Source organism: Hyperoodon ampullatus (genome assembly GCF_949752795.1).
Source record: "Hyperoodon ampullatus genome assembly, chromosome: 9".
Taxonomy (NCBI): Eukaryota; Metazoa; Chordata; class Mammalia; order Artiodactyla; family Ziphiidae; genus Hyperoodon; species Hyperoodon ampullatus.
Window position 1 is genome coordinate 13,043,752 of NC_136922.1, and position 25,799 is coordinate 13,069,550.

The following is a 25,799-nucleotide window of genomic DNA, read 5'->3' on the forward strand; positions in this document are numbered from 1 at the left end:
TTTCATATATAGGTTTCCATTTTTCATGTAGGTCCATCAACATTAATCCTGACTACCAGAAGAAAGATTTTTTAAATAGAGAGTTTATTTGCTATAAAAGATTATAGTGTAAGTTGAATTGGTGAAATTCTTTATCTCTAGGAATGAAATGGTTATCAAAGGGAGACTCAAGTTAAAATTCAACTGGTTAGATAGGTGGTCTTTGCTTAACAAATAGATGTATATAAGGAATTGAGTATACTTATATATACATTAGTAATCTCAAATTTGGAGCCTGGTTCCCTTAACTTTTGGGTTGCTTTCAGTTCACTAGCAAGGCATCTGTTTGTTCCTGAAAATAATAGGGAATTTAAATATTTTTATCCTTTGAGTATGTGCTTTGCACTGTCCCTGAAATATTTTAAAGCAAATTTTAGACTTTGAGCCCATGCATCTTTACTTAATTTGTAGTGTTTTAATGCATTGCTGTGGAATGCATGTAGGTTTATTAAGTAGATTAGGTTTTGGGGAGGAGCAAAGTAGATTTTGTTACTGTTGTTTCATTTAGTGTGCCAGAATGAATGCAGTCCATATGTTCTGCAGTGAAACAGTTATGTAGTTATTTAATTTCTCCTCTTTTTGAGCGAGGCAGTTGTCAGTTTTTCCCCCTTAACTGTAAATTCTGGATTTTATTTTATTTATTTTACCAATCATCTGGCAAATTTTAATTTCAGGGAAACTATTGTGTAGGTTCTGGAATCAGACTGTTAGGGTTCAAAACCTGATTCTTCTATTTATTAGCTATGGAACTTTGGACAAGTTTAACTTCTCTGCCTTATCTGTAAAATGGGGTAATAAATGTACCTATGCCATAGGCTCATTGTGAGGATTAAGCATTGTAAGCAGTATTTATCATCATTATTATTACAACCTCTATTTGGGGACGTTTGAGTATCGGGTAAGTGCTTATAGAGCACTGGCTAATACTAACATTAACCCAGTTAGAGAAATACATAGTTCATTCTATTATTCTTTTTAGAATCTGATATTTATCTGTCATTTTGATTATGAGGACTAATCTGTTAATGTACTTGTGATTGTAAAATTTAAAGTGTAAGATGATCAGCCTAACCTGCCTCCATTTATGGTTGAAGCCCAGAATAGTGAAATGAGTTGACCAAAGTTTCGTAGGTAGTAACTTGGTAATAGATTTTGATTAACTAGTATCCTTTTTTGTTATACCTTAGTCAAAGCTATAAGTAAAATTAAAATCATAAATGAATAATGAGGGCAGTTTAATTTCTGATTTATAAGAAAATCTCAGGTATGTGGTACCTCACAATTTCTTTCAAGTTTCTTTGTTTCATTTCTATTTAGTAATTCAGCCCCAGATTCACCTGCTTATTCTCTTGTTACATGTCCAAAATGTAAACATGGATTTAATTTTAAATATTTATTGAGCTCTGTGTAAGGTGTTTATTAAGGACTGAAGGGTAATAATAAATGACCCTTTCCTCAAAGAGATTATGTTAAATTGGGTTGGGCTCTTTATTTGTAATTTTAGAAAAAAATTTTCCTCATATTTTCATCTTTTTTGCCTTTTGGGTATCATGTTTATCTTTTCAGTGGTATTTTTTTGTTTTTTGAACTTCTTAATGTGGTCTTAAAAGCAGCCTCAGTTTTCCAGTTCTTCTGATAAACTGTTTTCTAATTTAATTGCTTTTCCTTCTTGCCTTTTATCTCATTTTTGCTACTTTAGGGTTTTGTTTGGTTTGGTTTTGGTATCAATGCCTCTGCTAAATCTGTGGGGTTGTTTTGTTTGTTTTTTGTTTGTTTTGTATTTTTTGTTTTTTGTGTGTTTTTTTGGCTGTGCCACGAGGCTTGTGGGATCTTAGTTCCCTGACTAGGGATTGAACCCACACCTCAGCAGTGAAAGTGCAGAGTCCTAATCACTGAACCACCAGGGAATTCCCCTAAATATGTTTTTAATATCGGTTTTTCCCAGTTTCTTTCCAGTTTGATTTGGTATTTAGCATTGTTTCCTTTACTTGTGTTGTTTACATTCATTTGTATAAAAGAGTGAAGAATAAATTTATTTTTTTAAGAATTAGCTGCTGGGCTTCCCTGGTGGCGCAGTGGTTGAGAGTCCACCTACCAATGCAGGGGACACGGTTTCGTGCCCCGGTCCGGGAAGATCCCACATGCCGTGGAGCGGCTGGGCCCGTGAGCCTTGGCCACTGAGCCTGCGTGTCCGGAGCCTGTGCTTCGCAACAGGAGAGGCCACAGCGGTGAGAGGCCTGCGTACCGCAAAAAAAAAAAAAAAAAAAAGAATTAGCTGCTGTCTTTGATTTTAGGTTCCATGTTAGACAGAAGTATCAATACCTATAATTTTATGCCATTTATAAACAGCTCAATACTCCTATGTTCACTTGGTTTCTAGGTCTATTCTGGATAGCAGGTTTTGTGAAGACATTTATTCTTTCTTGGACCTCAGATTTACCAGACATCTCATGGTATTTCCTTTTATATTATTTCTTTAATGGCTGCCATTTATTCTCAATGTATTTTGTATATATTTTACTTGCCAGTTGTATAACCAGTTTTTTGTTCACATGTAAGATATGAAAGCTTTGTGGTAGTTGTTTGTATCGTGTTGAATTTTTTTTCTCTAGTTATGCCTATGTTATAAGCTCACATCTTTTCTGTTTACTGCATTGTCTTTCCCTTTCTTTTTTTCTTATTTTTAAAGACCCTAATGAATTTATGCTTTAAGTATCAGCTGGATTTTTAAACAACGTGAGTTTTCTGGCTATGGAGTTTTTGATATTAATGAATATAGTGAAATATTTGCCACTTTATGGTCTCAATAGATATGACCGCTTGCCTTCTTACCTCTTGTGAGTAAATTTGTGAGATCATTTTGTTTGCTGAATCAAACTCAGAGTCTGTGGTTCTGTTACAGATGTGATGATGAGTTGTTACCCTGGGGATGAGCTTCTGTGATTCTAGATGAGAGATGCATTTCTGGAAAAGGTGTCATGTGGTTGTTTTTATAGCGCGTAATTGTACAGGTTGACAACTCACTTGGTTAATGAGGCCAGAACTGCAGTTTCATCCTGGGTGCTCTAATTCATTCACCAGTTCTTTGTAGAGTGCCTTTTATGTTCTACGCACTGTGCAGGATTTGAGAGACAGGCAGTAATCACAAAAATATAAGCCATTGTCTGAAATAAGCTTATGGCAAGCTCTTCACTGCTATTTAAAAACAGCTCAAATATAGTGTTTATTGAGGACTGTATATTTATATAAAAATGGGGGACACTATTAAATACGTATTCAAATAAATTGTTTTAGGTTGGAAATATTACTCAGTTACCTAAAAGAATACATAATTATTTGACTTCTGCTTTCTAGTTTCTGCCTCTGGTTTTAAGAAAAAACATACAACGAAATATTTAACAACATATACCTAAAATATAAGATTTCCTATGAGTCTAATGTTAAGGTAAGCTGAGCTAAAGAAAACTTCTACCAACTAGATGCTACCAACAGGAGGAGAATTTTTTTTTTTTTTTTTTTTGCGGTACGCGGGCCTCTCACTGTTGTGGCCTCTCCCGTTGCGGAGCACAGGCTCCGGAAGCGCAGGCTCCGCGGCCATGGCTCACGGGCCCAGCCGCTCCGCGGCATGTGGGATCCTCCCGGACCGGGGCACGAACCCGTGTCCCCTGCATCGGCAGGCGGACTCTCAACCACTGCGCCACCAGGGAGGCCGAGAATTTTTTTTTTTTAATTTTAATTATCTGTTCTTAGGTCCAAGTTTTCAGTATTTTAAAGAAATACAGAATAATATAACATTTGATTTATATATTGCTTGCATTTTGTCATTTAGAATCTAATTTTATAATTTTATAGCTTTGTGCATGTTAATAAATATAGCTTTTTATGAAGTAATTCTAAAACAGTCGCAGGTACAGAAAAGGAGGTAGGGCAGTTTTTCCTTTTTCTCACCCTGCTTTAATTGTTTTTAGAGGATGATTTTTTTTTTAAGAGGATGATTTTAATTTGGTGAAAACTGTAAAATCGTAGCAAATAGAGAACCATAATTACATACTTTATTTTCAAAAACTATTAGAAGATTCTCTTTAAATGAGAGCTAAAGAGTTTTTTATCCACACAGTTTTTTGGTTATGAAATAAGAGCAACTCTTCTTATGTGACTACCACTTATTGATTGCTAAATATGCATAATGCAGTGTATGAAATGCTTTACAGTCATTATTTCATTTTCTTCACAGAAATCGTAGGAGGATGTATACCCCATTTTATAAACAAGGAACCTGAGGCTTAGAGTGGTTAAATAACTTGCCTAGCTCACACATCTACTGTTAGAGAGTTAGAGATAGGCTCCAATGCTCATGTTTTTCACTTTTAAGTGCAATTGCCTGTTATTGTATATTTTTGTTATAACTTGAAATCTAGTAGCTCTCCCCCAGTTATACATGGTTTAAAAGTAAAGGCTCGTTTTCTTAGAGAATTCAAACCACTATTACCTCGTTATTTCCATATTTTAGTATTTTTTTCCCATAAGATATGAGCTCGCAGTCTGCATCATCTGTGAAATAGGAATTAACCTGAGTAGATATTCTCAAGCTTACTTGTAAAAATTAAAGGTAAATACAAGAACTGCTATTTGAAGAAACACTTCTCTTCAGTATTTCAGGTATAACCTGAGAGGGACAATGTTGACTGTTTCTCTTGTTTATATGGTTATCTCTATCTGCTTTGTTCTGAGTTGTACCGTATCATTGCTGAAAATATTTCGAGTATATATTTCACATATAGTACATATAGCAGGTGTTAAACAGTGAATTTAGATTAGAAAAATTGTTACGGAAGCTGAATATGTTTTTGTTACTATGGTAAGTTTGTTTAAAATAAGTATTCAAGTATATGACAAGAATATTTAAAAATATTCAAGTATATTTCTCTTTTAATTGTCTGTACTAGGGATCATTAACTCATGGGAGAAAACTGGAGAAATAAACTCCCTCCATATACATGTATTTATGTAGTATGGAAAATCACAACCACTATAAAACAATTGACTTTATTACAAATAAAATAGATTTTTTAAAAAATATATAAACAATAGAGTAGAATTGGTTCAAATTCTGGTTTTATCTCTTAAACTGAGCAACTTTGGTTATGTTATTTAACCTTAGTTGCTTTTGAATTCCTCGGTGGTAAAATGGAGATCCCTATCTCAGAGTTGTGAGAATTAAATAGACCATCCATGTAAAAGCTTAGTATGGTGCTTAGTCCACAGTAAGTCTCAATATTTGTTAGTTTATTGTTAAATCATTCACTGAACCAAGAAGACTTATTTTTGGATAGTGCTATAAGAAATTCTGTTTTATCTTTCAAAATGAATAATATTTGTTGGTTCCTCACTAAGCAATATGCCTTAGTAATCCTTCTTTTGGCATCCTAAATTCATTCCCTAAGGAAGATTATGATTCAGAAACTTTTCTTTTGATCATAATCTCATAACTTAATTCCAGAAAAATAAACAAAATAGAGACCCCTTGAGCAAATTCCAATTGGTATTGATATTTTAATAAAGAATGCTTTCTTCATGTATTTTACTTACCTTTGTTATAGGTTGACTGTTGCTGGGAATATGAAGATGATTCTTAACTTTTGGTTCCCTTTTCTTTTAAATAGGGTTTGTGGATGCACTTAGATGTTTGCAATGAGCACTGTGGCTGGCATGCCCCAGTGTTTTGGATACCAATGCATAGGACTCCATAGTAATCGAATTTACCAGAGGCGAACGTCATGAGCATAGTGATCCCATTGGGGGTTGATACAGCAGAAGCGTCATACTTGGAAATGGCTGCAGGCTCAGAGTAAGTATTTAAATTAAAGGTATTTTGGATAGGGAAGGGCAAAATATTTCATGTAATTATTTTAGCACAACCAAGCACTGCTTGATTTGCATTTATATTTTTTCTCATTTTAGACTCTTGGCTAAAATAAAATGTCAGAAGGTTAAAGGCAAAGATTCCTTTAACTAAACTTACTTTGTAAATAACTTTTGAGCCAAAATGCTCTTTTTCAGATTTTTTTTGTCTTTTCCATTTGCTAATTGTTGACATCAAGAGTCAAGGTAACAGGTTATTGTTTTTTTTAAATTGTAAGATCTTTCATGTTTATATTGGAAAATTAATTTGGTTTTAAATTTGAATCTTAAAAAATTGTAATATCCATTTAAACACAGTAATTACTTCATTTTTTAAAAAGTTGAGTTGAAAAATAAAATTCAGGCCATTTTTAAATAAGAAAAAGGGAGTATTTCCTTCTAGATGTGTACTTTGCCACTTACTGCTCTTATGGGAGCCATTTCTGAGGGATTCAGTGAAAGGTTCTTCCTTGCCTCTAACTCTTTGGTCTTGGCAGTTGTGTGGATAGATTTCATTTTATTTTGATCTTGAAAGACCACTACATTATTAACACTAAGTCATTGCTGTGAAAATTGATTGTTTTTGGAAATTGCAAGGGGTTCATGTGACAGTGTTGGAATCTAAAGGATGGAAAGATGCATATGTTTGCTCTCGGATTCAATATGTAGTTGTATTGTGCTAAATGGGACGCTCATTGACCAGAAAGCTGAATTCAAGTTTAAAAAAAAAACAACAAATTTATTTATTTTTGAGCTCCTAAAACTGGTATGTAGAAAGGACAAAAACTGCAGTTAATATTCTCCTTTTGCTGGCATTTCAAATGGTCTAGAAGTGTTTTCACCACTCCTGCTTCTGCCATTGAGAAAGACTCAGGGATGCTCTCTAGTATTCCTGTAATATGCTACATAGTCCTTTTAACTATATGATTATTATAATACAGTTTTTAAAAGCCATTTTTTTACACTATGTGTTAAGTTATTTTTGTTGTAAAGTAATAGATTCCCAAACATGGCACTCTTATGACAGTTGATTGACATTCATTCTGCCCAGGTAGTGGCACTACTAAGGAAGGAAAGAACCTGGAAGCAGGGCTTGACAGGCAAGAGGTTCCCAGGCTAAAGCACTAGTTTTTCTTAATGTATAGCATCTGATAGATGCAAATTTATATCTGATGATAGTTACAGGCATTTATTGGTGATAATCAAAGATTCTTTGCTTCCTAAAAATATTCACCTTGACAGTCTTTTTTTAAATTGGCCTCTTAAGCACTGAATACAAGATGTAGTTTATGAAATATTATTTATATACCAGGTAGGAATTAGTCCAGTATACAATGTGAGATACACCTTTGCCTTGTTTGCATGTTTAGTATGTGTACTGTAAGGCAATTCACAAACAGAATGAAAGCCGCATATTAATTATACAGTTAAAAGAGAATGAATAATATATTTAAAGAGGGCAGGTAGGGGATTGCTTTCTGCCTATGTTCTTTATTAAATGCATTTATAGAGCATGTATAGAAAAAGTATGATTTATATTGTGGAGCCAAATCTTTCCTAATACAAATGTGGCCATTTTTATTATAAGAAAATGATCAATTTGTAGGTAGTTACAGAATGACTTTTTTTTTTTTTTTTTTTTTTTTTGGTACGCGGGCCTCTCACTGTTGTGGCCTCTCCCGTTGCGGAGCACTGGCTCCAGGCTCAGCAGCCATGGCTCACAGGCCCAGCCGCTCTGCGGCATGTGGGATCCTCCCAGACTGGGGCACGAACCCGTGTCCCCTGCATCGGCAGGCGGACTCTCAACCACTGTGCCACCAGGGAAGCCCCAGAATGACTCTTTTTAAAAGAACATTTCTGTTTTAGGAAATTAGTTTTTTCTATTCCACATGCAAGTATATGTCCTTTGGGCGTAGTATCCTCTACTCAGTGGACACAGAAAGGATAGCTGGTACCAGTTTCTATTATATGACAGCTATCAGAATTTTTGTGGTTTAATTTTCAGACTTAAAAACTTTTCTATGTATGTATAAATATATAAAACCTGGAAGCTTAAAAAGATCCTTAAATCATATCACCCCACCACCCATTCCCACAGATACATAAAGCTTTTAGAGCTGTTTTCATAAGAAATGTTGATGGAATTAACAAGTTGCTTCCTTTATTTCAAATACGTAATCAGAAAATACTATAGTTGTGTTGATGCAGGATCCTGTGAAGCTACATAATTATTTCAAAATGTTTTTTCAAAAGAGAATTACACTTTATTACACTCATGTGGCTATATAATGTTATTAATTATATGTTATATATTTTAAAATATTGTACTGCTAAATTATATCACTAATAAATTAAACTAATTTAAGTTTAGGAGGTACTTGATGATTGCTTATTGAGTGAATTAGTGTACTAGACCAAATTTATACTCACTTCTAAGGCTGTAAAGGGGAATTTATTTGATCTCTTAATGTTCATCTAGTCTGGGTTCGTCTAGATAGAGTTCATGCTATCTGTAGCATTTTATAGATAGGAAATTGAAGGTCTGGTTCAGGATCTATGAAGAATGGGTTTACTAAGCTCTAGTCTGGTATTTTCATACTCAGTAACGTTTGCTTTTGGATTATTGTGTCTCTAAAATAAGACTCATTATTCCCATCAAGTCCAGCTTCTTTGTTACATACTTCTTTTCCTCTCATTACTAAGTTTTAAAAAATCTTGGGTTTGTTTTACCTTTCCTGCAGAGTTAGGGATCTTGTACTTTGCTTTTTTCTGTTCCCCATTACCCTGCTCTGAGTTGGTTTTACACATCCAGTGCCTCTCAGTTCAAACTAGCCGCATTTCAGGTGTTCAGTAGCACATGTCTAGAGGCTGCTGTATTGGATAGAGAAGTTCTAGACCAAATAACAAAGTATAGGCTCTCAGAAGAGAGAAGAACAGTGAAGCCTAGGCTAGTTATAAAAATTCTAAGTGAGATCATAATGATCTGTTTCTTTCTGAATAAGAAAGATAAAGATGTAAGTATGAGGTGTAGATATTATTTTCAAATTATAGGTGAGGAAACTGAAGTCACAGAGCAGTTAAGTGGCAGAGGCAGAACTTATTGACGTGTTGATTTTAAGCTTATTTCTATTATAGCTCCTTTTCTAATACTGTTACAAAAAGTGATATATATAACAACTGATTTATTTTGATACATGGTTCATGTAAGTAGTAGCCTCAGTGTTAGGAGGAGTAAATTCAGTGTAATATATGACTGCATGTAACAAAGGTGTTCTCCTCAGGTCTCTGCTCAAAGACAAGAAATATGGAAGAAGACCTAGACTCCATTGCCACTAGATAGATAGCAAAGTGAGCCAGAGTTCGGCCATTTATTAGAATTGTGTGTTTTTTATCCTCATGGGTAGAAATTGACCTGTTCTGTTGCTTCTTACCTATTTTACGTCTGACATTCCATCTGAATTACTAAATTGGTTAAAGAACCAAAGATGAGAAACCCTTCTGGAGCTGGGAAGTGGGAAGAGGTATAAATGGGGAGTGTTAAATGTATTCTTTCCTAGCCTTTTTAAAAAACAAGAGCCAAATTACTTTTTCCTCTCAGACACTGGGAACATGATTGCTAACGTTGTATTCCTTTTAACATTATTATTACTACCAAATATTCCTGTAGAAGTCTTTATAATGAGCTTTTATATAATTATGTGTATTTTTGGATGAGGTAGACAAATTAGTAAATGTGACATATCTAAGTTGTAGGTGAATTATTTTGGAGGAGGGCTTTTAGTACTATGCCTGGCAATACAGTAAATGCCTCTTTGTTGACTTGAGAGTACTAAAGAGAGATATCTGGGTTTTCAGTTTTGTTTTGCCACTAACATACTTAATTATGGTAGACTTACTTATGGTAGACTTAAGCCACTTAATTATGGTAGGCTTTTGTGTCTTTATTTGAAAAACAGGGCTTGGATTGAAGTATTACTGTGACTCTTTGACTCCAAATTTCTGAGATTCAGTACATTTTTACTATCTATATTTTGTTTATAGTATTTGATACTAAGTTATTTCAGTGTCACTAGAGCCACCTGCTGACAGAATTGATTAATTTGTTGAAGTGTTTGGTTGCTTTTAGTCTGAATTTCTGTAGTTGAAGATACTAAAATGTTTTGTGTATAATGAAATGTTTTCAGTAGCTTTTTACTTGTTCATGTTCCACTAGTACTTAACATTTCTGCTTATGATTTCTTTACATTTAATCTACTATCAAGAAGCTAATACTTTCTGCTGCTCTTAAAGTGTTGATTTGCTTATCCTAATTTGGAAGTGCTTTCATTTTAATGTGATTTTGTTTTAATATTCACAAGCCTGTTTTAAAGTACTGTCTTAGAATTATTTAGGACGGCTCTTAGAATGACGTTGAATTTCTCATTTGCTTTATACTTAATAATAAAAACATTTTTTCTCTAATTTTTTTTCCCACTTGTGATACTGATTACAGAGCTCACACTGCATTCATAGAGTTGTCTGTAACATACTGTGTAATACCTCTTCATAACCCCAGCAAAAAGTTGGGCAGGTATTATTCCCATTTGGCAAAAGAAATGCAGCTCAAGGAGATAACAGACTTAATTAACTAAGGCCATAGTTAATAAAAAAGGCCATAGTTAATAAAAAATAAGAGAGTTAAACCCAAGGCTGCTTGGCTCCAGATCCATTTTGCCACATAGATGCAAAGAGCTAAGTTTTCTTAACGGATGAGTTAAATGAAGTAAAATGCCACATGTGATAAACTGATGACAATTGTCACACCAAACCTCTCCATTTAAAAACATTTCTTGTATACTATTGTAGTTTGTGTAATTTTAATATATCTTTAAAAAGTAATATAACAAGAATGATAGACATGTTTTGATCACAGATCTGAAGGAGCATACTGAGAACTCATGGAGATCTTTCACATTCATTACTATAACAATTAGGGAGCCAGTCTGTCCATGTGCAGTTACTGATACCCAGGTGTCTGTTATTGAATATTTTAACATTAAAAGGAAAATTAGAGGTTTCACCTAAAACAGTGGTATAAGCTTCTCATTAAAATCCAACTATATCTTGTAGGTTTATACAGGGAAGAAATTAAATTTTTTTCTTTTTTTTTTTTTTGCGGTACACGAGCCTCTCACTGTTGTGGCATCTCCCGTTGTGGAGCACAGGCTCCGGACTTGCAGGCCCAGCGGCCATGGCTCACAGACGGGCCCAGCCACTCCGCGGCACGTGGGATCTTCCTGGACCGGGGCACGAACCCACGTCCCCTGCATCAGCAGGCAGACTCTCAACCACTGCGCCACCAGGGAAGCCCTGTTTCCACATTTTGCATATCTAACTTCACACTCAAACTCAGTTTACCTGTACTTCTCAGCCTCCATAATTATGTGAGCTGATTCCTTATAATAAATTTTATATATATATATATATATATATATATAAAATAATTCTTATTTACACAGCCTTTTATTTAACACAGGCCTTCAATGGGCTGGATGAAACCCACTCACATTGGAGAGGACTATATATATATATATATAATTGGTTCTTCTCTAGAGAACCTAGACTAATACAGACTAAGAGTGGTTCCAGAGGAAAAGAACTCCCGTTGTGGAGCACAGGCTCCAGACGCGCAGGCTCAGCGGCCATGGCTCACGGGCCTAGCTGCTCCACGGCATGTGGGATCCTCCCGGACCAGGGCACGAACCCGCGTCCCCTGCATTGGCAGGTGGACTCTCAACCACTGCGCCACCAGGGAAGCCCAGAAGTTAAATTTTTGATGAGGAAGAAGGAAGTCATAAAAGTCCAATTTCAGGAGGAATCAGAGCTTATTTTGATCAGTCATTCTATTCTTTTTCTGTAAATGCCTCTCTTAATTTAATGATTGGCTTTTCTCTCTTTTTATATCTTCAGTTCACCTGACTACTTAAAGGTCTGCACTAAAATGTGTAATGAATGATGATTTTTGATGGCTTTTTAAAGAATAAGGATATTTTGATATAAACAAGGTTTTAAATTTGTAAAGTGTTTCCAGGAAAATGTGGTAACATCAGTTAGATTACTGTAAACAAAATGGTAGTCATCCTGCTTTCTGAGTTTTCAGCAATAATCTAGAACTGTAACATATTTGAAAATAGCCTATTTTCGTTTTTAAGAATGGAAATATTACATAAATAATTTCAACTTTAATAACCAAAATTGTTCTCCATATTTGTAAAGTTTGTAAAGTAATGACAATTAAAGTGACATAGATTCAGAATTACCAGAAAGCAGGCTTTGTGTAACTCTAATAAAATGACACATAGTACTATTTTGTAATACAGATATGAGGTATAAAGCTGTTTACCTCATTAGATCATTAATCCATAGGCATAAATACCACTCTGGTAAATTTCACAGGAATAGTGGGGATAATGCAGTTTGGTGGGAAAAGTACTAGACCAACATAAGAGATATGGGCTTTAGTATTTTCTTTGCTATTATAATGCCATGTGACTTAGAATTAAGACTTCATTTTATAAATGTGGAAACTGAGACCCAGAGTGATTATGTGGCATGTCCCATGGATACACAATGACTTAATAATAAATTAGGGCTTGGATCTAGAGTTTGTGGCACTTAGATCAGTCATCTCCTGGTCTGTAAAACTGGAGGTTGGACGATGTGATGTTTAAAATACCTTCTAGAACAGTGCCTGAACATCACTTTAGAGCAGCAGATACTCTGTTTCCCTGAATAGTAGCTGTCCTACTGCACTCTATGCCACACCAAGCAGGACTCAGCAGCTGATCCTCAACCCGTAGCTTCATGACAGCATTGTCTGGGGGTCCAGAAACTGCCCTCCACATTATGCCTCTCTAGACTCAGCAGGAGCAGATCTACTACCACCAATTCTAGGCCAGAACAAAACTACTTCCAATCTGAGGGAAAGAAACAATATTCTGACACTCCCTTGGGGCCATATGCAGACGAGCCCTACTATATCTTTGTTCTATCTGCTCTACTAACCAAGTCTTAGCAACAGCCTTTTACCTTTTCCAAGACCCCAGTATCACCTCACGGGGTCCGAGGTAGGTTCTGAGAGTGGCTAATTCAGATTAAGTCTTGACCTTGTGTCAGTATTATCTGTGCCACTCATTCCTGTAATTCCTTGTGCACTGTCTAAATTGTAGGCCCATTCAGATGCTTGAATCTTTGCATCGTTCACCCTTTTATTAATTCTTCCACTTGCTCCATACAAATCGGCTTTTACTTTGACCATGCTACTGGCACACTGAAGCTAATGCATGGTTTTCAGGCCTCGTATTGCTTGCTCTCTCAGCAGGATTTGATGCTATAGATTCTCTGTACCTTTTGGCTTTAGTGAAACTATCCTTTTGTGGTTTTCTTTCTTTTTCTTAAATTTTAGTAAAATATACTTAACATAAAACTTAGCATTTTAACCATTTTTAAATTTACAGGTTGGTGGCATAAAGTACATTAAGTACATTCACAGTGTTACCACAGTGTCCAGGCAAGAGATGACAAGGGCTTGGACTAGGAAAATGGTAGAAATGGAGAGAAGTGTACTGATTCTAAATGTATATTGGAAGGAGACACAGGATCGAACATAGAATTAGTGTGGAGGGTGAGGGCAAAGGAGCAATCAGGAATGACACGTTAGGGCTTCCCTGGTGGCGCAGTGGTTGAGAGTCCACCTGCCGATGCAGGGGACACGGGTTCGTGCCCCGGTCCGGGGAGATCCCACATGCCGCGGAGCGGCTGGGCCCGTGAGCCATGGCCACTGAGCCTGCGCGTCCGGAGCCTGTGCTCCGCAATGGGAGAGGCCACAACAGTGAGAGGCCTGCGTACAGCAAAAAAAAAAAAAAAAAGAACACATACAAAACAATATATGAATGAATACAAATAATCACACTCTCTTTGAAAAGTGACATCACAGTTATGTAAGTGAAATCTTATTTGCAGGGTGAACACAGCACCATGGTTTATGTTTTGATACATAATTATTTATAGAAATATTATACTAATGTAGTTTCTCGATGGTAAATGTTATACCTGTGTATTAACTCGGCATTTATGTGACAATGTAAATTGGCTAAACAGAGCCCTGAAGCAACTATTTACACAGAAACTTACTATTACATATTATCTCTTTAGCCCTGCAGTTAAAAATTTACTAAAGCTTTATGGTAACATTACAGGAGATTTTGAGGAAAACTCCTTTAACCATAATGTAGTGACTTTTGTTACCATGAGTTCTTGCTGTGCTGTTTGTTGTCCATGTGTAAGTATGGTAGGTTGCTCAGATTTAGTCATTTTCTATTGATTGGACATTTAAATGATTTCTACTCTTATATCTAGTTTTATGAATAGTATTAAAAAGAACATCTCGGGGCTTCCCTGGTGGCGCAGTGGTTGAGAGTCCGCCTGCCGATGCAGGGGACACGGGTTCGTGCCCCGGTCTGGGAAGATCCCACATGCCGCAGAGCGGCTAGGCCCGTGAGCCATGGCCACTGAGCCTGTGCTCCGGAGCCTGTGCTCCGCAAGGGGAGAGGCCACAACAGTGAGAGGCCCGCCTACCGCAAAAAAAAAAAAAAAAAAAAAAAAAAAAAGAACATCTCAATTCTTCAGGTCGTTATTTAGTGGGAATTACTTTCTTAGGATAAATTTCCAAAAATGGGGTTACTGGATCTAAAGGATGTTTGACTTTTGGTATTTGTCACAAAGCTGTTTTCAGGTTCACTGTGTGCTTTGAGGATGTTTAGCACCATGGGACTTCTTAGGGAACATTTCTAAGGATGTCTGGTGTCCTTTTTTGTTTGTTTGTTTTTTTGTCTTTTTTTGTTTTTCTTTTTAATACTATCTTACAGTTTGGAAAAATCCTTAAAATATGTCAACCCATTTTTTTTTTTTAACAATTGTTACCTTCTTTTTAAAATTACTTTTATTAAGTAGCAGCATTAGAAATGAGGATCTTGATGAAGTATTTCTGCCTTCTTGCATTGCCAACTTGTTAGTATTTACAACTTTAATTTTTTATTTTTTAATATTAAAGTATAGTTGATTTACAGTGTTGTGCTAATTTCTGCTGTACAGCAAAGTGACTCAGTTATACACATATATACATTCTTTTTTATATTCTTTTCCATTATGGTTTATCCTAGGAGATTGGATATAGTCCATGTCCTATGCAGTAGGACCATGTTATTTATCCATTCTAAATGTAATAGTTTTCATCTACTAACCCCAAACTTCCAGTCCATCCCTCTCCCTTCCCCCTCCCCCTTGGCAACCACAAGTCTGTTCTCTATGTCTGTGAGTCTGTTTCTGTTTTGTAGATAGGTTCATTTTTGTCCTATTTTAAATTCCACATATAAGTGATATCATATGGTATTTGTCTTTCTCTTTCTGACTTACTTTACTTAGTATGATAATATCTAGTTGCATACAAGTTGCTGCAAATGGCATTATTTCATTCTTTTTTATGGCTGAGTAGTATTCCATTGTATATATATACCACATCTTATTTATCTGTTGATCTGTTGATGGACATTTAGGTTGTTTCCGTGTCTTGGCTATTGTGAATAGTGCTGTATAGCTTTAATTTGAATCATGAGGTTATGCAAAGGATTTGTGGCTTGTTTACATGCTTGAATTTATCTGTATTCACTGAAAGCCTTATTTTTTTAATTCCCAACCATTATCTACTCCAAAATACAAATTTCTTGCCACACTCTAAATCCCCAAGAGTGAATCTTTCTATAATGGCCACAATTCCTACATCTTGCCTTAATAGGTCAGGAATTGCTAAAACCCCATTTCTTCCCTCTATGTATTTTTAAAAGAATTCTAAAGGAATCAATATTGTAATCAAAGGTAGTTTGGCAGTATGTATTGATTTTATGTGCATTTACCCTTTTGTTCAGCATTTCTGCCTCCAGGAATCCATGTTGTAGAAATACTGCCATGTAAGCAGAAAACAGTGTATAGAAGGGTGTACAATTTCACTGATACCTTTAACACTGAAAAATAGAAACAATTTAAACATCTACCAAAAGGGAATTTGTTAAATAAACTATGGTACATTCATATAATGAAATAATCAGTTATTACCAAAAATAAGGTAGATATGTGTTGACAGTGAAAGATTGAAAAAGAAAATTGTAAATACATATTGTACATTCTCATTTTTTTTTAAAAAAACAACTGTTAGATGTATTTATGGATAGACAAATTTAGCAGGGGATAAATGGCATCTTAACATGGTTGTGTCAGGTTTGGATGAAGACATGATCTTTCACTTTCTTATGTACCTCTGTTTTAAAGTTTGTACAATGAGCATGTATTAAGTTTGGAATTAAGAAACACATTTTTTAAAAAGATTAAGCAAGTAAAATTTTAACATAACAGCATAGATAATAGGTGAGTACTGGTTTTCTAAATATTCAGAACATTTTGGAGACTCTTCTTTTGTAATCTCCTTCAGAACCACTTGACCTCCGTTTGTGCCTCCTCTCTCTACTGATTTTAGCACACTGGATCCCAAGCAGCAGTCACTTAGAGCAAAATTGAGACTTTCTGCAGGGGATGAGTAGAGGGGGGCAGTATATCAAGAAGTAATTGACAATAGTAATTTGACCAATTAGATTGTAACTGCATTAAGAAGACTTAAACCATGAAGAGTGCAAGTAGTGCAAATTCTAAGGGAAGGTTTTGAATAAGAGGTAGCATAAGGGTTATGAAAAAATCATCTCAAAGGGTGGCGTTGGTAAGAATAAAGGCACAGAAATGAGTCATGTTGTGTGTGTGCAAGGGAGAAATTAATTTCAGTGTGAATTGCCCTCAGAAGTAGGTTCACTACCACATTGATCAATAGGAATTACCAGGCTAGGGCTCAGGAGGATTGATATAAGTGAAGAATTTGGGAAAGTGATGAATGTAAAATGCTAGGCCAGGGAATTTATAAGTTAACCACAGTGGGTGAGTTGTTACTCTCAGTTGTATCAGTGGTTGGTCAGACCATCATCATTTGGCCATTATCAGGCCAGAACTGCTGATCTTACACTACCATAGGCTGCTAGTTACATTTTTTTCATAAGCAAACCTTGGTTCATTGTGAGGTTTCCTGTTCCTTAGGTTTTCTGATATTTCCAAGGCTTTGTTATATCATGACACACTAACACATACATGAAGCTTTGACATTGAAATGTATACTTCACATTCAAATTGGGGTCCATGTGGATTCAGTATGTCCTTAGTCTTGTTTAAATTATTTCTACCACTTTTCTCTATCCTGTGCATAGTGTCCCCAGTGCCACTGAGTATATTAAGTAATGTTTAATCTCTACTAATTTTTTTTAATGATAGGGAAACTATATCTGAACTTGAGGGGGGGACATTTATTGTACTTAATTAAAAGTTTGTTTTAATGACGCAGATTCTAGATAGGATATATCATATCCACAGGGTGTCTTTGTTCTAGACATTTTAAAGACATTTTATTTGATAGCCAATAAAATAAGTGCTTATAATTTTAAATAGATTGAAAGGAAAAAAATCAATGCAATTCTCCTTGATGCAACTTTTTTCCCTCCAGACCAGAATCTGTAGAAGCTAGCCCTGTGGTAGTTGAGAAATCCAACAGTTATCCCCACCAGTTATATACCAGCAGCTCGCATCATTCACACAGTTACATTGGTCTGCCCTATGCGGTAAGTGTCAAACATTTCTCTGGAAGGGTATGTTTTATATCTGTATATAAGTCTATATATATTTTTTATTTCTAGAAGTTGAAAGTTGATGTGTGTGGTATTGTGCCTAAAACTGAATATTTAAAAAGCAGACTTGTTTTATACTATCTAAACAATTAGGTATGTAATTCATAGTTTAGTTTTTTCATTGATCTAATTATATTTATTCAAGAGATTAAAATTCTATAAGAGGAATTCCCTACTAGTTTTTATATTATTATTTGCTTTTTTATGCTATTAATAGTTTAGTATTATAATTCTTTACCTTCTCTATAAAAAGACTGTAGATAGAATTGTACTATCTACTGTTGATTCTAAATTATATAGTAATTATATAGTTACCATTTATTTAGCACTTATATGTCAGGCTCTGTGCTAAGCATTTTTGCATATATTATCTAATTTAATCTTCAAAAACAACCTCATAAGATAGGTATAATTTTCATACCCGTTTCATAGCTGAGAAAATGAAAGCTTGTCTAAGCTAACTTATTCAGTGTTGCCAAAACTTTAAAACTCCCTATTGTATCCTTTACAGTGATAATATGTCTTTTGTAATTGTTTTTGTTATTCTTTAGCCTCCAGTTTCCTGAGTTGTTGTTTTTTTTAACTACTATTCTCACGTCTTGCATTGTGAAGGTGACCAAGGTTCTCTATCTAATTTCACCAAGTCATTATTTTAAAGGTATTAAGGAAGCAGCGGGCCAATTTCATCTCTCTCACATATTTAAATTAAGGGTTGAATTTTATTTACGTTGTTTCTATTTTTATTGACATTACATTGTGATGTATTTGTGATTAATTATCCAGGACCATAATTACGGTGCTCGTCCTCCACCAACACCTCCGGCTTCCCCTCCTCCATCAGTTCTTATTAGCAAAAATGAAGTAGGCATATTGACCACTCCGAATTTTGATGAAACTTCCAGTGCTACTACAATCAGCACATCTGAGGATGGAAGTTACGGTACTGATGTAACCAGGTGCATATGTGGTTTTACACATGATGATGGATACATGATCTGTTGTGACAAATGCAGGTAAAATGTTTCATGCCATTTGCTTATTTTTCTTGAATGCTGCTAACCTTTGTGATTGTTAATGTTGGAAAAAATAAACTGACTTTTGAAGAAATTGATAAATGCGTTTTTTAAGTGATACTTTTGCTACTGTCAGTGCACTCTGGTTTGCTCCTAGGAAATGCCTCTATGGGAAAAAAGCTATCCTAGAGTTTTTCTTAGAAATCCTCGTTGTTAATTCAGTAATAGGCAGTCAGTTCTGAACTTTATTCATACAGAATCACATCTCTCTTTTTACTCATTCGGTAGTAATACAACTACATAAAGTAGACAAGACAGAAATGAGAGGAGAATTGAGTCCTGTGTATTTCCTTTGGAATTATTTGTGCTGTATAGTCAACTGTGATTTTCCAGTTTGGGGGAATTATACATTTTGATTGATGTTTGTTTGACCTGACTCTCTCACCTCCTTTTGACTTGAACCTTGCAGCACTCTGGAGTCTCCTTGAACCAGAACCACAGTCTCCCCTCCCCCAACCCTGGTTCAACCACCAAGAAAGGCCTCCTCCCCTAGAGAAGGTGTGATTGGGAGAGAAAGTGGGGTTTTGTTTTGTTTTCTTTTCTTTTTTTTTTTTCCTGGTGGGAGGGAGTTGGGGAGGATGGAGAGGGAACAGTAGGATTTCAACCTGAAAGTTACTGAGTCCATCCCCTGCATAGGCTGGGAAACAGAGAGTATTTAAGCAATGTACTGTAGAGGATAAGAAAGTTTGATAGTTTACAGAATGTCCTGGATCTGGTCTTAAGGCATAGCTTCATCATTTTATTTGAAATAGTACCCATATTTGAATGTGAGTGTAAAAATGCATTGCTGAGCCACATAGAAATTACTTTGCGTTATTTGTAATCTTGTTCCCACCGATTAAGTTAGGTGATTAGGAGTGGGATGTTATTGATATAAACAGGCAGTTAGGTTTATATGAAAAAGTTGATTTATTTACCTTTGCCAAAAAGGGGGAAAATTAGTCTTAAGTGGAATGTGAAATTTGATGTTATTTTTATGGGAAGTTGTAATATTAATGCTTTGAGTTAATTTTCATAATAAAAATATATTGTGCTGCTTTTTAAAATTTAAAAATAAACTTATGGTACATACTCTTACCATAAGCAGTCACCTCAGTGAGCTTATTCAGGAGGTGAGTTTAAAAACTCAGAAAATAACTTCTCTGATAACTTGTTTTCCTCATTATTTTTTAATTAGCTACTTATTAGCAAATCTGAATTCATATTTTAGCCAATCATATAAAATAGCTTTCTCATTGCTGATTTTGTCTTATGTGATAAATTACATACCATTGGACAATATTTTATTTTAGTGCATAATCTAAAGTGTTTTTGTTTTGGTTAATTACAATGATCTATATATAATATAGAATTATATCTATTAGAAAAGAGTGAAATAGTCCTTAGGACTTATACCCATCTACAAATTCTTGAAGGACCAGTTCACGTATTTTGGATTATTCAAGGTATTTGCTTTTTAGCAACTGCTCTATTAGTTATGAATTTATTTTTTGTTATTCTACTTTTCTACTGCTTAACCTGTAGTATACTACAAGGCTTAATCTTTTTTCCTCTATTCTTGTTTTACATTGCCTCTATATATTTTCATGTACCTACTGCCCATACTCATCTCTTTCAAGTTTGACATCTAGAGCTCTGATTATTTATTCATTTTCTAGTTTTATTTCTTCTGTGGTCTGCATGACATTATTAGTTAGCCCCCAAATTTAACCTGATTTGTTATTCTGACTCTCCATGTCAGGTGTTCTGCTTTTCTTTTAAACTTTTTCCCCTACATCTTTGATACATAGTCCATTACCTTTCACATTCTACCAGTTCTCGTCCCAACATCCTCAGTTAAGAAGTAAAGAGCAAGATCATAGCAGTTAACTCAGTAGCTGTATATTAAAAGTAGCTCATTATTATATAAGGAATAATTAAGACTATTTTTAGAAACAGGCATATATATCAACTTTAGACCAATTAAAGTCTTAGCAATAAAATACAAAATAATAGCGTTGAGAAATTTGCCTCAAGTTGGTCCATGTATCACATTAAAAATAGAGTTCATAATAGGTTTAGTCTCTGTCTTCATGAAATGACTCTTGGATTCTTTAACTTCATCTTCTCTGCCATCATTCTAGTTCTTTCTGTTGTTCTTTAACTTAGATCTGGAATGTTGGAAAAGCCTCTTAGTTGATTTTTATGTCTCCAGTTTCTTAACTTCTTTGAATTAACACTGTATACCATCAAAGCAACCTATAGTTGTTACCTGTTGCCAATTAGAGGAATGCTCCGCAAATCCTGACATTCCAGGTTGTATATAATCTGACTGCATTTTACTAATTCAGTTTTATCCCCCTCTGTTTCTCAAAATGAACATTCTTCTTCAGATATATTAACTGCCTTCTGGCTGTTGCTCCCGGTGTCTGTCTACTTGAGAAAATGTTGCTATAATGAGGTCTTTTCTTCCTAATTTCCCAAATGAGGTTCTCTTCAAGTCTCCATTATTCTCCAGGATTCTTTTCCCATTAATTCCAAGCACTGTGGACATCTCCAGTTTGTGATTTCTAATAATATTTGTAATGTATACCTTTTACATTTTAAAATTATATTTGCTTTAGAAATTTATATCATATATATAATAGCCTATTTTTGTCCTCTTATTTTTGCATCTCAAAGTTTTATCTTCCCGAGGACATATCTCTATGAATTCTTCACATTACCTTTTACACTGCTAAGCTCAAAGTAGACACTTATTAACGGATAGTTAAATGGAATATCAAATCTTAATTTAAGGATGATTTTAATAATATTTTATATGTTCTGCTTTTCTTTTCTTTTCCTTTTTAAAGTGTTTGGCAACATATTGACTGCATGGGGATTGACAGGCAGCATATTCCTGATACATATCTTTGTGAACGTTGTCAGCCTAGGTAAGTTGTACATACAGTAAAATTGCCAGTCATTTTACTGAGGTAATCTTTAGTTATTAGAAAGTTATGTATGAATTCTAGATTAAACAATTAATGGATGCTGTATTTCATCAAATCTAAGATGGAAGAAGTTTCCTTTGTATGGTTTGGTTTGTTTTTTGGGTTTTTTTCTTTTTCCATTCTGACATCTCTAAAATCAAGAAGAATCTTTCCACTGATAACGTGCCATGGTTTATTTTCTAGGGTTTTTAATGATGCATAAAATAATAGTGCATTTTTTAAGTGATGACATCTTTTTTTCAGTGGACTGCAAATTACGTTAAAAAGTTACTAGAAGGGCATTTCGTTAGTTACAGAATTTTGCAGGGCTTATACTATCATTCTGCCTGTTGGCAGTAATGTGTTTTCTTCCCATTTCTTCTTTGTGCTTTTTAAAAAAAATCTTTTTTAATGGACATTTCAAACCTATATAAAAGTAATAGTGTAATGAACCTGCATGTTTCCACCACCCAGCTTCAACAATTGTCAATAATCTTTTTTCATTTACATTGCTGTGTATTTTTCTCCTTCACATATTGTTTTAATGCAAATCCCAAATATATTATTTCATTCATGTGTATCCTTATGTATTTCAGTATGTATGTATTTGTGTATGTGTATTTCAGTATGTATCTATAAAAGAATTTTTTAACAAAAATCTATAACCACAAAACGATTATTATATTGATACATGCAGCAAAATCTATTACATCCAGCCATTCTTAAAGTATTGATTGGTTGCTATACATCTCTTTTAAGTCTCTAGTAATCTAAAGCTACACCCCTTACCCCACCAACCCCAGTCTCCTTTGCAGTGTGTTTCTTTAAGGGACTGAATTGTTTATTTATCCTGGTGAGTTTGCCAATTGCATTATCATGATTTAACAGATTTCTCTCTATAGATATTTCTGTAAATAGGTGTGTGATTAGATTTAGGTCCCTTTTTTTTTTGGGTTAGACTTTCATACACTGTGTTCTGTCAGGTGACACATCTTATAATATCTGAATGGGACCCATTGATGGTTATTTTTAAAATCCATTAATTTATTAGGGGTTGCAAATTAGTGACATGTTAATTCTGTTGCTTATCACTTATTAGCTGGACTATTTCTGTAGAAAACTTCCCCATATTAACTGTTCAGTTCTCTTAAGGTATATTTCACTGAGGAAAGGCAGCATAAATGCTTGTTGATTTGTAGGCTTTATCAGTTTTTAGAATAGTGAAAAGAATTTTAAGTGTCATTATGAAATCAGGGATTTAAACATATTGGATATCAGTCTGTTGCAGTTATTCCTTTCTTTTTAAATATTTATTTATTTGGTTGCATAGGGTCTTAGTTACGGCAGGCGGGCTCCTTAGTTGCGGCATGTGGGCTCCTTAGTTGTGGCATGCGGGCTGCTTAGTTTTGGCTCACGGGCTTCTTAGTTGCAGCTCGCCAGCTCCTTAGTTGTGGCTTGTCAGCTCCTTAGTTGTGGCACGCAGGCTCCTTAGTTGTGGCATGCAAACTCTTAGTTGCAGCATGCATGTGGGACCTAGTTCCCTGACCAGGGATCGAACCTGGGCCCCCTGCATTGGGAGCGTGGAGTCTTATCCACTGTACCACCAGGGAAGTCCCTATTATCTTTTTTTTTTTGTTGGCTGTGTTGGGTCTTCGTTGCTGTGTGCGGGCTTTCTCTAGTTGCGGCGAGCAGGGCCTACTCTTCGTTGTAGTGCGTGGGCTTCTCGTTGCAGTGGCTTCTCGTTGCAGTGCACGGGCTCTAGGAACACAAGCTTCGGTAGTTGCAGCACACGGGCTCAGTAGTTGCAGCATGCGGGCCCTAGAGCACATGGACTTCAGTAGTTGCTGTGCGTGGGCTCAGTAGTTGCAGCACGCGGGCTCAGTAGTTGTGGCGTGCAGGCTCAATAGTTGTGGCTCGTGGCCTCTAGAGTGCAGGCTCAGTAGTTGTGGCGCATGGGCTTAGTTGCTCTATGGCATGTGGGTTCTTCCCAGACCAGGGATCGAACCCATGTCCCCTGCATTGGCAGGCAGATTCTTAACCACTGCGCCACCAGGGAAGTCCCCCTATTATCCTTATTTATGTTCAAATTTTGTCCCATTTTTGGTCAGTGGGAACCACTTCAAGTTGGCTTTGCAGTCCTTTTGACAATACCCTAGTAGTACTTGCTAGCTTTGTGCAATCTAATACGACAAGATGTCTCGGGCTTATCTTATACTTCTGTGCCCCACGCTCAGAATTGGTTTTCAAGACCAGAATCTGAGAGCTAGTAATGCTCCTTCCTCTGGAACTACTCAACGTTGCTAGGTCTTTTTAGTAGATGAACCTAGTCTACTATAAGTTTTGTCTGTTTGTTTATTTTTAAGATAAAATGCATGAGTTTATACAGATAATTGCAATTTAAATTTAGGAATACAGTTGACCTTTGAACAACATAGGTTTGAACTGTGCATGTCCACTTATGCATGGAATTTTTTCAATAGTAAATACTACAGAACTACACACTCTGCATTTTGGAACCCCAGCCCTCACATTGTTCAGAGGTCAACTGTGCAAGGTTTTCATTTAACTGTTTCTGTATTCCATCTGTGTCTCTTTTTATCCTAGTTCTCAACAACACATACAGTAGTGTAATTAGAGTATCATGTAATTTGCTCAACTGCTTAATCCCATAGAAGAATGTAACAGTCTCAGAGTAACAGTACCAACAATAGCACCTGTAACAATATGATTATGTAAAACAGTTTAGAACTTTTTTTTCCTGTAAGATATTTTCTACAGGGATGTATAGTTAATTTTTTGTGTTTAAAGTCTCTTAAAAGAATTTTATTGTGTGGTTATAACACCAACTGGGTACACACTTCTGGGTTAGGTTATTAGTTTTATTTTTTTATTTTATTTTTTATTTTTAAAATAAATTTATTTATTTTATTTACTTATTTTTGGCTGCGTTGGGTCTTTGTTGCTGCGTGCAGGCTTTCTCAAGTTGTGGCGAGCAGGGGCTACTCTTTGTTGCGGTGCGTGGCCTTCTCATTGCGGTGGCTTCTCTTGTTGAGGAGCACAGGCTCTAGGGCGCACGGGCTTCAGTAGTTGCAGCACGCGGGCTCAGTAGTTGTGGCTCAGAGACTCTAGAACGCAGGCTCAGTAGTTGTGGCATACAAGCTTAGTTGCTCCACGGCATGTAGGATCTTCCGGGAGCAGGGCTCGAACCCATGTCCCCTACATTGGCAGGCGGATTCTTAACCCCTGCACCACCAGGGAAGCCCTAGTTTTATTTTTGATTTTTTAAAAATCAAACTTTTGAAGTAATGTGGGTTTGCATGCATTTGTGAAATAATACAGAGATCCTGCATATCCTTTATTCAGTTTCTCCCAGTGGTAACATCTTGCAAAACTGTTAATACAGTATCACAGCTAGAATATTGACATTGGTATAGTCAAGCTACAAAACATTTCAATCACAAAGATCCCTCATGTTGCCTTTCCTAGCCATACCTACCTCCCACCTCTTACCCCTCCCATCCCTGACCTTTGGCAACCACTAAATCTATACTCCATTTCAGTAATTCTGTCATTTCAAGAATGTTACATAAATGGAATCACACAGTATGTGACCTTTTGGGATTGGCTTTTTTTTTTTTGCGGCACGCGGGCCTCTTACTGCTGTGGCCTCTCCCGCTGCGGAGCACAGGCTCCAGTTGCGCAGGCTCAGCGGCCATGGCTCGTGGGCCCAGCTGCTCCACGGCATGTGGGATCTTCCCGGACCGGGGCACGAACCCATCTCCCCTGCATCGGCAGGCGGACTCTCCACCACTGCACCACCAGGGAAGCCCTTGGGATTGGATTTTTTTTACTGAGCATAATTCCCTGGAAAGCCAGCTAATTTGTGGCATATAGCAGTATTTCACTTTTTTCTATTTTTAAGTAGTGTTATGTGGTATATATGTACCAGAGTTTGTTTAACCACTCACCTACTGAAGGACACTTGGGTCATTTCCAGTTTTTGGCTATTACAAATAAAG

General features: G+C 35.8%; 1 protein-coding gene across 1 annotated transcript in view; it reads left to right on the plus strand.

Annotated features, from left to right (window-relative positions):
* KMT2E (lysine methyltransferase 2E (inactive)) overlaps positions 1-25,799 on the plus strand; it is an 88,981-nt gene that overhangs the window by 19,651 nt on the left and 43,531 nt on the right. Inside the window, exons 2-5 of the mRNA XM_079710929.1 lie at positions 5,703-5,887; positions 17,573-17,687; positions 18,537-18,766; positions 21,661-21,741. Coding sequence (XP_079567055.1) covers positions 5,817-5,887; positions 17,573-17,687; positions 18,537-18,766; positions 21,661-21,741 — 497 coding nt within the window. The 5' untranslated portion in view covers positions 5,703-5,816. The remainder of the gene's footprint in view (positions 1-5,702; positions 5,888-17,572; positions 17,688-18,536; positions 18,767-21,660; positions 21,742-25,799) is intronic.